The sequence below is a fragment of the Zeugodacus cucurbitae genome, chromosome 3 (assembly GCF_028554725.1).
Source record: "Zeugodacus cucurbitae isolate PBARC_wt_2022May chromosome 3, idZeuCucr1.2, whole genome shotgun sequence".
NCBI lineage: Eukaryota > Metazoa > Arthropoda > Insecta > Diptera > Tephritidae > Zeugodacus > Zeugodacus cucurbitae.
This window is the reverse complement of record NC_071668.1, coordinates 324,728-339,238: the sequence shown is the minus strand read 5'-3', so window position 1 is coordinate 339,238 and position 14,511 is coordinate 324,728. Positions and strand designations below refer to the sequence as shown.

Below are 14,511 nucleotides of genomic sequence, written 5' to 3'. Positions count from 1 at the left end.
GTACTTTGTAGTTATCACGCGATTTTAATGATCTTTTCTTATTTCAAGACAACTTTACAGAGAGAACAAACTAAAAAAAAAATGTAATTGAAATAAAAAATAATCTTGTCAAGAACTAGATATTTAAATGATGTTTCAGAAAGTTATTCATGCAATTAAATTTTATTTTGACTTGGCAATATTGATTGCAACTATTTGACGTTCTTTGCAAACGTCAGAAAAAACGAAGTAATCTAGACAAAAGTTATAAAAAGTAAATAAGACTTTTCTGATTCGTAAGCATATAAAAATTTATAAGGCTAAATTCGTAATAAAATACGTGAACAAAAATTTATAGTTAAGCCTATGCAAAAAAACATTTTGCGATGTAAATGATACAAAAATATCCAAAACATTTGTAATATATATAAAAATATTTTGTGTTGACTTTACGGATAATTGACGAAATGGATGACAATTTATGGTAAGATGTAAATATTATTATTATTCATACATATCTCTTTTAAGATAGAATGCAAGACCTTCGATTTTTAATTAGTGGATAAAAAGCATTAATACTTTCTTTTATTCAATGTTTGCTTGAATAATGCATTTAAGGATTTTAATTTACCAGTCACACACTAGGAAATGACTTTCAATCAGTATTTATTATATGTAGTACATATCAAGTATTCTTATTCATTTGAAAGCACATGTACATATTTATTAAAAAAAAGTTTTTATTTCAGGCTTATAGAACTAGAGTCAGCGCTCTTAGATGATTGCAATGTTAACGATATATATGCTATTTGCCGAGGTAAAGCTATTCCCGAATCACTGCGTCCTGACGTGTGGCAAGTGTGCCTTGATGTACGTCATAAAAGCGATCAAATGTCGTTGTTCAATGAAATTTTCGATTTACCTTTTCAAAACACGTTACGAGAGGATTGTCAATTGATTGTAGATCGTATTGGAAATGATGATGAAGACAAGGTTTCTGTAATTTCCGATTTAGAGTCGATTCTCACGTTTTATTGTAAAAATAGAAATTTTTTGTATGAGAGTGACAATGGATGGATTGAACTATTATTACCTTTATTGGCACTAAAGTTGAATCGATCTGACACATATAATCTATTCGAGGCAATAAGAGACACATACATACCCAAGGGTTGCAAACCAAAAGGAAATGTGTTTCACGTTTTCCGCTTACTTATACTATATCATGATCCTGAATTATGTACAATGTTAGATACGAAAAAAATTACGCCAGACTTGTACTCAATGCAATGGTTCCAGTGTTTATTTGCTTCGAGTTGCAGCCTTACTGTCATTCTCTCGATGTGGGATTTATACTTTCAGCATGCAGATCCCTTTATGGTTTTCTTCTTGGGATTGATTATACTTGTCAACGGACGTGACCTAATATTAGGAATGAAAGATGCAACAAAAGAAGAATTAATAAAATTTCTTTCAAATATGCCTTGTGCTTTGGAACCAGATGATGTTGCAGACTTTTGCTCGTTAGCACAATACTACTCGCTTAAAACCCCTAGTTCATTTAAAACCGACTTTTTAAAAGCTCTTTATGGTTCACAAAGTGAAAAGGGACCACATAATGAACCATGTAGTGTTTCACAGGTAAGTAAATACAAATATATAATATGCCCTATCTTAAAGCTGGTTATGCCAAGTCTTCTAAATGATTTTCACAAAATCCAGACAACAATTGAAACATAATTATAAGGCTTTATAGGTTGCAATATATATTCGTATTCGTTTATTCTAGGCTTTGTGTCTTCCAGTCTCCGTATATGAATTAGTAGAGAATTCGTCTTTAGAATTAAATACATCCGACACAGTGCGTTTTTTCTTGGTTGATTGTCGGCCGGCAGATCAATACAATGCCGGACACCTTTCAACTGCATTTCATCTTGATTGTAATTTAATGTTACAAGAACCCGTCGCTTTTTCTACCGCTGTACAAGGACTTTTGAATGCACAGCGCCAAGCAATTGAAGCCAACTCTAATGCGGGAGGCGAACACCTTTGTTTCATGGGAAGTGGCCGTATGGAGGAAGATCAATATACGCATATGGTGGTCGCCTCATTTTTGCAAAAGAACACCCAGTACGTATCGTTGTTGACTGGAGGGTACATGTCTATTCATGATTATTTCGGAGACCACATGGCAGATTGCCTAGAGGACCATAATGTTAAAAAATGCATTGTTTGCTCCAAAAATAATGTCGAAATTAGGAATTCAGGAAGACCAAGACAAACACAAGAGGTTTTCACTCAAATTTTAACGAATGTATAACCTTAATAATTATAAATTATTTTTTTGAAGGAAAAACGAGATTCTCAAGCACGACCAACCTCCGATATATTTAGTCGCTTTTCTGCAGTGATGAAATTGAAATCCTCTGAAGTGAAGGACAAGCTTTTCGATATCATCACTAATCCATCAAATGGAGTTGGTTCGGCAGCCAATTCGCAAGGGAACTTGGGCCAGACGACCATTCAAGATCGACATGTTTCGGCCACTGAACGCAATGGAAAGCGGTATCGTAATGTAGCACCGGTATTTAGCATTGACGACGAGAATGATGAGCATTATAACGACAACGAAGTGAAAGATTCCCCGGATTTGGCCAGTTCCAAACTGTCTGGTGACGCCAAGGAAATTGTCAGTTTAACTCAGTATTTAAAGTCACCAGATATAATTAATGCGTTCCGATGTCAGGAAGTTCACATGAATGGATATATGTATGATAGTCATTTAATAATATCGGCGACGCACTTAATTGTATTACGAGAACTTGGGCGCGGGCAAGCTCAGATTATAGTTCGTCGTCCCCTATCAAGTATAGTTAAAATAACCGCAAAGAAACGTCACCGCGACTTGATAACATTCAAATATGGATTCCCCGATGGAGATGGACTACTTATAACTGACATGGACCGATTCCTAATTCCAAACGCAAGTGAAGCTACAGCAATTGTATCAAAACACATTGTTCAAACACTAGACGGCACTAAATTAACGTAATGCAACAATACAATATTTCATTTTCATCTAACAGATAATTGGATTGAGTAATGAAGGTTTATAGGTTTTGTTTATTTTGTAAAAAAACGTATTATCTATATATATAAATAATATAAACATATAAAAATGAGAAACATCAATATGTGAATATCAAAAGAAACAAAAATGCATCAATTTATTTTTGTTATTTTACAGGAAATTGTGAATTCCAGCGTATCTATCTATATTAAACCAAAGATCTACTAACAAGTGGATACTTTATTTATTCATACATATATATGCCGGATATTATTACGGAAACAGTCAAGTAAAGAACTAAGTAGAGTGGATTTGCATTCATACAATATCATTATTACCAGCAGCTTATGAATTATGTATGCATTTTACTTCCGCCTGACCACACTGTACTTACTTCCTTACCTATATTTATTTCATAATTATACTTCAAAAACTTTAAACTGTAGTGCAACCTTTGATTGTATATAGAGTCATGTATTTTTAAATGATAGGGTTCTTTCAAAGAATACATCCCCTCAACGGTGCAGTAATGTTGAACGTATATTTGATGTAAAAATAGTCGTATACCTAGCAAGCAAACAATTTACATATGTATGTACTAGAAAATAAGTAATATACATATGTACGTCAGATACACTAAAACAATGTCTCGAAATAAAATACTATTTTGTGTATTTCTGCCTTAGATCTATGGTATACTTTCATCCATAATTTAAGAATAGGAATGAAAAGAAGACATATACCATTCAAATAATGTTTCATACAAATATATCATAATTAGCTCTTTAATACACGCTGTGGAATATTGAAAAGTCTATGGAGAATTTTAATTGCCTGGTTAATTACAAAGCGAAATTTATGTGCGCTTTACTGCAATGGCGTGACTTCCATCCTGGCGTCCCTAGGTTGTGACCACACAGCATGACCCCTGACTGAACGATCGGCGAATTATTATTAAAAAGTATATGTTTATGTACATATATATATCGTATGTGTACATATGCTTAACAAGCATTCCGAACATTTCTTGTGGATCTATAATCTGGCCATTCCAAAGTATTAGGTGAAGTGAAGATAATTAAATATTATTTTAGTATATGCATAGATGTATAAGCAACCAAACATACGTACATATATATGTAAGTATGTGCATATAAAAATTTGTGTTGGTTTTCTCGTATAAAACTAGAAAATATTAATAAAAAATAAAGTTTTGCGAGTGATTCGAGTAGCGAATTAGCTGAAAAAGCTTCAGACCACTGTAAATTTGAACAAGTAAAAAGCCCGGAATATGTTTAGGTACATGCGCATTGAATCTACATGCAACGTGTTGTGAATTAATTCTTATCAATGACGTACGTAGAAAAGTTTTTGGGTGGTCACACTGAGTGGGGTTGGAGGTAATCAGAGAAAGCGGAGTGCACATATACTGTTGCAATCGGGCTGGACGCCCTCGCCTGTAATGTCGAAAGAAATCTACACTCACAATGATAGTATGTGCACAAAAGCGCAGGAGCAAAAATGGTTTTCGACGCCCGCACTGGAAAAACGAGGTCAATTTAATAAAAATTGTTGCGCCAACAGCAGCGACATCAGTTCATTCAGAGCACCGGAGCCGTTAACAACGTCATTTAGAAAAGGCTAAAAATCAAAGAATAGAAAAACCATACCATATACATATATCAATCATAGTAATCAAAACAAATATAAGTGTAAAAGTTTAATAATTGTTTTCCAATAGTTAACACAACAACAGGTGGTTTTTCGACATAAAAAATAAAAAGTAGATACTCAAGTCAACATGAGCTGCGGCAAATGTTTACATCACACTTTGAGTTTGGTTTTCGTACTTGGCATTTTCGTTGGGGCCGCTGTAGCAGTGCCCACTTCAGTTTTGGTGCAGAACTCCGAAGTCACATCCAACATCAATGCCGCTAATAATGGGCACAATTTGATGACAAAAGGTGAGTAAATGCTGCATATACAAAATATCGCCCTATACAGTCAACAGGTGATTTCTCCCATGTTTATGTTTCAATCGACGTGTTCATTTCCAAGTGCTTACTTTGAAACAAAAAGCTCGAATGGAAGTTTTATGTTTAAATTATGCATTCATTAAAATTGAGTAAAAGAAATATGATTATATTCCAATTCAATATTTTTGCAATTAATTGTCAGCGTTCTTACTTAAAGGGAGATTCCAAATCTAATCCATCAAAAACTAGCAGTAACTTAAATTTCCAGACTATTTTCATAAAAGTATTATTCTCACTTGTTACACAGCTGGTGTGTGGATGAATGACCAAATAAAGCTAAAATACAAAATATTGTGTTAATTGATGTTAATGGTTATGCTCCTCACATAACCAATTTTCTATAACCATCATTTGCACAGTCTAATTGTTCTTGCTCATGTACGAGTATTACTCAAGACATTTGTGGTTTCCATTGTCTTTCCCACAATAGTATTCTTCAAATATGTTTATCCTCTAATTTTTTAAATAATTATGTCGGTGTAACGGATACTGATAAGGACGTTCCATATTGTTGCTGATTGTTGGCCCCTAGCCCCTATACTTGTTAAGAGCGTAGTTTGCGTTGGCGTTTGCGTTAGCGTAGGCGATTACGCTCTTATTGAGAGTGCCTTATGGTGGAGGGTGGAGATTTTTCTATTTATAGAACAGTACACAATTGCTGGAGCTTTTCAGTATTTACAAAGCCTGTAGCAAGTAAACACCATAACTTTTGCGAAGCAGTTTAAGGGAAAACCACTTTATGTGCAATGAAAATTTAACATTAACCAGCAACTTTGATTGTTTATCCTTCAGTTCCTCGTTTATGGGTGCATAAATATGTATGTACATATCACATTCATCCGATTTTCATAAATGACTATATTCTTGCTCCTTCATATGCCGTACATAAGTGAATGAAAATCGGAGATGAGTGTTGTCTCCTTATATTTTGAATCGAATACATGAACTTAACACTGCATGCATATTAAGTTCACGTACATATATACATACATGTACGCATACCATGCAAATATGCAAGTGTGTAAATACTCGTATTCATATGTTCATCATACGCCATGTTGATCTCTTAGCGTTTTAATTTTCAAGTAACACTATTACTATTACTATTACTATGTTGTTGAAGCGGTATCCCAGATGCAGACGGTACATATGTATTATTTCAGTTCTGGAACAGGCAATCCTTATGTCAATTCCAGTTTAATATGAAAGATATTCGCATGCAAATGGAAAATTTTGCAACCATATGGCAAATAAAGTTAGATTTATTTTTGGACGTGTAATCGTACATAACCATACAAACAAAAACATACAAATATAGAGATGGTGTGAGAAACTACAATACGTATGTACATGATTATCTCTGCATTGAACGCTGAAAACAAGTTAACAACATATGGTTTTGGAGAGCCAAGGCTTTTATTACCTATGTACGTTATCAATATGTACTTTATTTACGACTTTAATCATAATAATTGTGTTTCGAAGCGCGGTGTATTAATTAATCTTTTGCCATCTCAGTAATGAAGTGGTATTGAGAAAGGAGGCCCAAGCTTTTCCTCCCGATTATTTCTATACATGAACATATGTACATACAAATAAAAATATGTGTCGGGCAATTTCCTTATGTTAATCGCAAATCACGGGCTCTACTCAACGTCATAGTTTTAGCTTTGCGGGCACTCTAAGGCGCCAACACAGTCTTTGCGGAGATAAAAATGTGATATAGCTCGGCTTTTAGATAAGAAGTAGACTAAAAGTATGCCAGTAAAGCCTTGACACCATGATATGCAATTATTTATTTCACTAACGGGCTTCCCTTACATCCAATGTAAATTCTATTACACGGTGACTAGCAAAAGTCGTTAGTTATAGTAAGAAATGCTAATATGGCTTAAAGTATAATATATTAAATGATCTAATTCAATTACTGAGGTTGGAAATGGAAATGTAGGGATCTCATCTTCTGAGCGCTATGCCGCCGTGCTTAGGCTCAGTAATGGGTATCTAATTCTAATGCAACTGACATCAACCGCAAGTGGCAGTGCGCGCGAAGTGTCTAAGCAAAAAAATTATACAAACACACACAAATATATATACATATGTTAACGTATGTATGTATATAATTAAATTCGCTACTCCCTATGCCAGCTAACGCTCCGACTGCAGCAGCAAGCTATCAAATCATTAGCAATGGCGTTAATTGCATTAACATTACGCTACATTGGACAGACTAACAAGCACTGGGAGGCAGTTAGGATACGTTATTAGCTTTAGTTATACGAAAAAAGTCCTGTCCCGAGAATGTTGAAAATTGCGTATTAAATTTATTATGTAGCCAACTTAAATGTTTCCATAGTTGATCGTTTGATACAAAGATCTTAAGGAGATTCAGAGATATTCACATATACTTATAAATACATACGTACAGGTTTACATGTATATACTACGCGTAATATTAAACTATGTCTATCAATAGACATTATTTATAACCTTAAATAGTCATGTGAAAAGTAGTTATGATGTGCTCGAGTACCCCACATTAAAGGAGAAATTCGCACCACTACACGAGTGGGATATGACAAACCATATATTCTACTCTAATTAATAACTAGAAAAGTAGCTAAAGCGTGAAATTCGCAAGATTTATATAATTGACAGCTGAAGGTAAAACGTGGGTCCAAAAAGAAACAATAAATCGGTTTCTTTATGCACTAATTGGACTTCCATCAAAATGCAATCACATATACACATACATTGGAATTCAAAGAAAGAAATAATGATTTATGTATGAGTATATGTATGTATGTATATATGTACATATGTACATAATTACAATAATGACATTCAAATTGTTATCTTTCCACTATAAGGCTACTTTATTTCAATTAATCATCAAGAAATGTCTTTCTAGAATAATTTTTTGGAAGAAAATATTGCAAGCAAATAAATATCGATCAATACGAGTACATACAAACATGTATATTTTACATAACGATTCTTACGGCATCCGATCGATACCTGCAAAATTTCCTATAGCAACCGGTATTAATGCAGATAACGTTTCCGGTTACTTACCGACACATTGAGCATACCAACGAGCACCCAAATAGATGTTGCTCTTTATCCTTAGCGACGACACTTCAATAATTTCAGTACTATTCATGTGCATTAGAAGTATTGAGTAATAGCCAACTGCAGGATATCAATTTCCGTACATTTTGAACGCGGTTTCCTTACCAGCCGATTTGTACTTTCTATATTGTAGGGTTAGCTTTTATTTATTGCACATTTGAAGTTAAGCTAATATATTTAACGATATATATAATATACGACGACATTGACATAGTTCAGCGAATAAAAAGACAGGAGCTACGCTGGCTAGGTCATGTTGTCCGAATGGACGAAAACACTCCAGCCCTGAAAGTGTTCGATGCAGTACCCGCCGGAGGAAGCCGAGGAAGGGGAAGGCCTCCACTCCATTGGAGGAACCAGGTGGAGAGCGACCTGGCTACACTTGGGATCTCCAACTGGCGCCGAACTGCGAAGGAGAGAGAGAGGTGGCGCACTATCGTCGATTCGGCTATAACCGGCTAAACGGTTGCAACGCCAATCACATACATACAATATATTTCATACATATTACCGTTTTTGGCAATTTTAGTCTGCTTCAACCGCGCCAGCAGACAAAGGTTTTAATATCATAGCTTTACTTTGCTCTAAACGCGTTGATTATTTTCCATGACTTTCACTTTGGTGTATGTCGAATATCTCTGTTACGCCCGAACTTATCCATTTCTAACTAGTTTAAGTTGTTAAATTCGGTTAATTAAAAAAATATAAATTTCTCCAATTTCACAGTAAAACGCTCCTCCACCGACGTAAATGAAATGATGTCAAAGGACGCTATCAACGATGAACCCTCTACATCGGCTAATAAAAAATCTAGTCCCGAAGTTCTTCCGCCGGCTTTTAATGTGCCAACCACCCAGCAGCAGCATTCCCAAAATGGTGGTAAAGATAGTGGGGACAACAATTCTAACTCCATTGAGTATGGTCAGTCAGCTGGCATAAACTCGATGCCATCGAATGAAGATATTATCAATTCCGCCATTGCTGCTGGCTTAACCGCCGCGGCAGTACAAGCCGCTGCAGTAGCAAGTCAACGCGATTTGGAGCAACAACAACCATTGAAGCAACAATCACAAGTGTATGGAGATGAAACACCAAGCGTTTTGCAAAAACGAGGAATCTCAAATCCGCCATACCTCTACGGAGCAATGGGTATGGGAGGACCTTATGGATCTGCCAGCGGAAGCAGTACTGGTAACAGCATATACGGCGGTGGAGAATACTACAATAATGCATATTTGAGTAATCCAGTGCAAGTTAGCGGCGGAGCTGAATTAGAAACGGTGCCAACTGGCTTTTGGGCCGATGAAATAGATCCTTCAGTCGTCTACACTGATATACAAGATGAAGACTTCTTGAGCGGACCGAGAGGTAAAGATTTTGCACAACTATTTTAATTGAAAATCCAAACACTGTTCGCAGTATATTTCATATATACATATACACGTATATATTCAACAGCAAATATCTTTTATAACTACTTTAAGCGATTCATACGCATTTCATTATTGCTCTCCTTTATGTGAATAAATTACAAATAAATGTATTCTATTTAACACTAATTTCTTTATTATTATGCAATATTCTTCACGCTGTTCTTAAACACGTTAGCATCTTCCTATCATAGCAAGGCTTACGACAACTTGCAAAACATACTTAACGCTGAGGCGTATCCAGTGCCACAGACACTACACCCGAACCGGTACTATGGCGCCATTAATGGTAATAAGCGCGCAAATAGATATGACAACAACAACAATGGCGTCGTCAGTGGCAGCAGCAACGCCCGCTTTGCCGACATGAGGTAAGGGAAGGTCCTATATATTGATATATACAAATATTGGCTTTAAATGTTACGATTAAATGAGATTTGTTATTAACAGAAATAATTTTTGACATGTTATTTTCGACTTTGTTAATTTGATGTAAATGTAACTGCTTGATCTGTTTTACGTTTATTATTGTTTGATGATGTCAAAAGAAAATTTAAGATATTTTGGGATAATGTAAAATGATTAAGTACTAGAGGCCCTGTATGTGATTCGCTACGTTTAAAGTGAGATAAAAAAAAAAAATATTTTAACGTCAAATTCATTTATTCCAACAAAAAAAATATTTTAATAAATACATATATGTACATATATCGCTTTTTTATTTAGACTAAAGCGTGATACTAAACTTACACCAGCTGATATGCTGGCTCTGGTTGCATTAGTAGAGGCAGGAGAACGGGCCCGAAAGGAGCCCGAAACTGATACAAGCAACGGATACATGATCCCATCGAACGCTGCACCTCAAGAGGGTTATAACACCTATAGCGGTATTAAAACTTACTATCCGGTTTCAGCTGGTGCTTATGATTACCCGACTAACATGGACGCAATGGATAACGGTGGTTCGTGGTTGGAACCAAACATGATAGATTACTATGGTCTGCCAGCAAATGTAGAAACAATACCCAAATACGAACTTCAAAGAGAACAAAAATACGGCGCAGCACTTCCCACCGGTAATGGAAATCGTAAGGCTTCTGGAAACCATTCAATATCATCGATTATGTTTAATAATAAAAGTGGATTTTCTCTTATGTTGTAGGTTATGGAATTAAGCGCTTTATGGTTTCCAAAAAGAAGCGATCTATGGGTAATTTTCTAAACGAACCTGTCCCCAAATCCAGCATCAGCTACAATACTAATAGCGAAAAGTTTTACTAAATGTTAAGCACTCATTCCAATTTTCAGCGGCTGTAGAAGAAATTACTTTTTGAAAATTATCAAAGAGCTCTAATTATTATCCGATTACAATAATCAAAATAAAAATATTTGTGTGCTATCATATTTTACTTAGAAATGAAATATAAGAAATTTCAAACATACATACATACATACCCATATACTTATATTATAGTATATACATATGTACATACGTATATATTACGCATACACATAAAACTTCTACGCAGAAAAAATTTAATCAGATGGAATATGGATGGATGGAATCAGATAAAATATTGTAACGGGTCGTTACACGATTTATTAATTAATGAAAAAAAAACAAATTGAACTTGTATTATTGGTATGTGTAATTATATAAGAAATATTCCAGATGATACGGTATTGTACGTTATATTTTCGAAAACTTCACTTTAACAAATATATTTATTTGAATACTTTCTTCTATTCCGTTTCGTTTAAACGCCTCCTTTGAAAAAATATATATAAATATATATGCATATATACTTAGATATTCTGTAATATGTATTTATTTGTATTATGTATGTAATTGGCAAAACATAAAGCACCAGAATATATTTCTCCGCTAGCTTTTTAGCTATCAGCTATCACTGGAATATCTGTACTATACATACATACATATATACATGTATATATGTTCAATTATATGAAAATATTTAAAAATTTGACTTTATAAAATCGGTGTTATAAAGTAAAATACATATTATATGTGTGTCTCTATGGATAAAAAAATTTCAATCTTAAATAATCAAAGGCATGAACTCAGAGCATATTAAACAGGTTAAGCAAAAGTGTGGTAAAAAGTATTGTACAAGCATAATAAAATGTACGTGTATAACAGAGACACGTTAAATAATCAGCATAATTTCAAACTAAATTTAAACTTAAACCTTATTCAATACCTAACCCACATGCGTATTTATTTTAAATGTTCTTTGGATCACAAGTGTGTATGTGTGCAAATACACATTTGTCTGATTGTTCATTGATGTGTCAATTTCCAGCTTTAATGTAATCAAAACATAATACAGTATACATACATACTTTTATGTACACTTAGTGTTTTAGTCAAAGTTTTTTGTCAATATAAATGCATAAATACATAGGGATATAGATAAGCAAGTAAATTCCCTTATAGTTGTAAGTACTTATGTACAGATTATGTGCTAACATAATTTAAGAAAAAAATTCTATGAGTCTTTTCCAATTCAACATATGAAATGAAAAGTGAATTATTAATTGCAAACATTTTTATTTATCACCCTGTTTTCAAATGTATTTTAGTAATGATTTTGTGAAACTTCCATATCTTGACTCTTTGTACTTTTGTAAAATATGCATACAATTAAAAATGAAAATCAGTTTTTAAGCTTTACTTCAAATAAATTTGGACAACTACTTTAGTTCAAATATCAAATGGTATGTGGTTTATTTTTCCAAATTTTCTACAATATGTAGCAATTAAGGTTAAGGATTTTTTATACACACAAATGGAAGGTATCTCGTAATTTATTAAAACACTATTTTGTTAATTGAGTTGTAAAGTGAAGGTCCTGCTAGATGGTGCTTACGACTAATTTACATACATACTCGACGAAAGCGAGCGATCAAGTAGGATATTATTAGATGGGCCCGTTCACGCTGCCAAATTAGCTGCACTTCGTTTAACTCGCATTTCTGTTTCCAATTTGATTTATTTTATAAGAAAGATTTAAAACACACCTTCAGGGCATTTGAAAACTTTTTTGAAGGTCCATTTGTCAGTTACATATGTACAAATGCACGAACATATTACATCGATTTGAATATGACTATCTTATATTTACTATAATATATGATATTGTGAATTTCGCAACGTTACTCAGGCTCTTAAATCACATTTCCCACATTGTCATTTCATTCACATTTGCTAGATTTTGTTGCTACAGCGGGAATTTGCTGTGAGTCAAATATGTGTGCCAATATTACAATGCTGTTTATGTGTGTGTGCATGATGAATGTGCACAACCAAGTAGATGTGTGGTATTTTGTTACGTGCAGTTTGAAACGTCACAAAACGCACGAAGGCAAATACACCGCCTGCATGTATACATACGTACAAATACACCCGGCTTAATTTCTCACAATCAACATGTGGGCTAAGAGAGCTTTCGGTTCTCTTTAACTTTCTCCATTCTCATATAAATCTCTTCCTGACATTGAATTCATTCACAAAAATTGGGCTTATCGTAGATACATTTGTACAGATGTACATATGTATGTTCTGTATATCTTTTTGTACATACATATGTACATATGTATATGTATAAAAACGCGTACATAGGCACCTTCTAAAGTAAAGTAGACATATTTTGTAATATAATCGCACATTTAATATAGCATAGTTACATTTTTATTATGTTTTGTGTTAAACTCCAAATGATTAGAACAGATTTAAATGATGCACAAAGACATTGCTAAACACAGTAGCTCTTTACCTTCTTATTGTTGTTAATACTATTATTTTGAGCATAACTGTATGTATGTATGGCATATATTCATATATATGTGAGCTTACAATGGGACAATATTCAATTGCCGAAAATATATTAAACCCGTCAAATAGTACATTGACTTCAAACGTAACACTCTTCCAGCAAAAATCTTAACAAATCAATTTATAACGAATTGAAATCAATAATAGAACGATCAAAACAAATTCGGAGCACATACTCGTACGTGGTCACTTTATGGAAATAGAGCCAAATTCTTCAATGTGACCCTATAAACCAACCAATAAATTTGTCGAGTAAAATAAGACATTGAAGCAGCATCCACATGATTCGAGTGTGCCACACAAACATCCATAAAAGCACAAAGTTTATTTCAATTAGATTCACGCCTTAATATAATAATAATTATTCAATTCAGTCATTTTCAAATGTCACCACGCCAAAAATTTAAGGCACATAAGCATATACACAGATGATACGAAAATAGATCGGTTGTGTTGTGTGGTAGTGCTACATGCGATAAAAGACGTTCTTTATAATAAATACTTCCATACATACAAGTAGCTTTGCGGCATAACTGCTCTTCCATATCACCAGAGTAGTATATTTAGTTATCCATAGTGTCCATAGTGTCCACAGTGAATACGGTCTAATCAACTAATGAAACGCGAATTTTATGTGTGATGGATTTAATATTTTCATACATACATATACAAATGCATATATATATGATATATAAAATTTATTTAAATACGGTTTTATTCATTATACAGTGGAACTTCTCCAACTCGAATCACCACAATCCACAAAAAAATTTCGAGTTAGAGAGACTTCGAGTTATAGAAATTTACATTAAAACATGAATTTTTCAAAAAGCTGTAACATATAGATTTACCCACAGTTCTAGTTATTTACTTTGCATAAAGTTTTATCTATATAACCTTAAAACATAAATTCTGTAATGTTGATTGTTGCAGTTTACTATTGTTTGGCTCTTCACGTCTGTATCCCATGCCTTTATTATATGATTTACGCAATCCATAAGTGTAATA

At 33.8% G+C, this 14,511-nt stretch overlaps 2 protein-coding genes across 4 annotated transcripts; both read left to right on the top strand.

The window, feature by feature from the left end:
* The first annotated feature begins 198 nt into the window (after positions 1–198).
* LOC105209617 (TBC1 domain family member 23) lies at positions 199–3,734 on the top strand. Of its 2 annotated transcripts, XR_008470360.1 has the most exons (5): positions 199–463; positions 729–1,620; positions 1,769–2,269; positions 2,330–3,087; positions 3,227–3,734. XR_008470360.1 is itself a non-coding variant. In XM_011180120.3 (4 exons), the coding sequence occupies exons 1-4, from the start codon at positions 447–449 to the stop codon at positions 3,029–3,031; spliced, it is 2,112 nt and encodes a 703-aa protein (XP_011178422.1). In that variant the 5' UTR covers positions 199–446; the 3' UTR covers positions 3,032–3,734. The 2 variants fall into 2 exon arrangements, 1 of the variants encoding a protein (XP_011178422.1); XM_011180120.3 differs by having other exon boundaries at positions 2,330–3,734.
* Positions 3,735–3,880: 146 nt separating this feature from the next.
* On the top strand, positions 3,881–11,475 carry LOC105209616 (uncharacterized). 2 transcript variants are annotated; one of them, XM_011180119.3, is made up of 5 exons: positions 3,881–5,013; positions 8,944–9,585; positions 9,826–10,018; positions 10,374–10,723; positions 10,810–11,475. In XM_011180119.3, exons 1-5 carry the CDS (start codon positions 4,851–4,853, stop codon positions 10,926–10,928), a joined length of 1,467 nt encoding a protein of 488 aa, XP_011178421.1. In that variant the 5' UTR covers positions 3,881–4,850; the 3' UTR covers positions 10,929–11,475. The 2 variants fall into 2 exon arrangements, with proteins under 2 accessions (XP_011178421.1, XP_011178420.1); XM_011180118.3 differs by having other exon boundaries at positions 10,374–10,735.
* Positions 11,476–14,511: the final 3,036 nt, after the last annotated feature.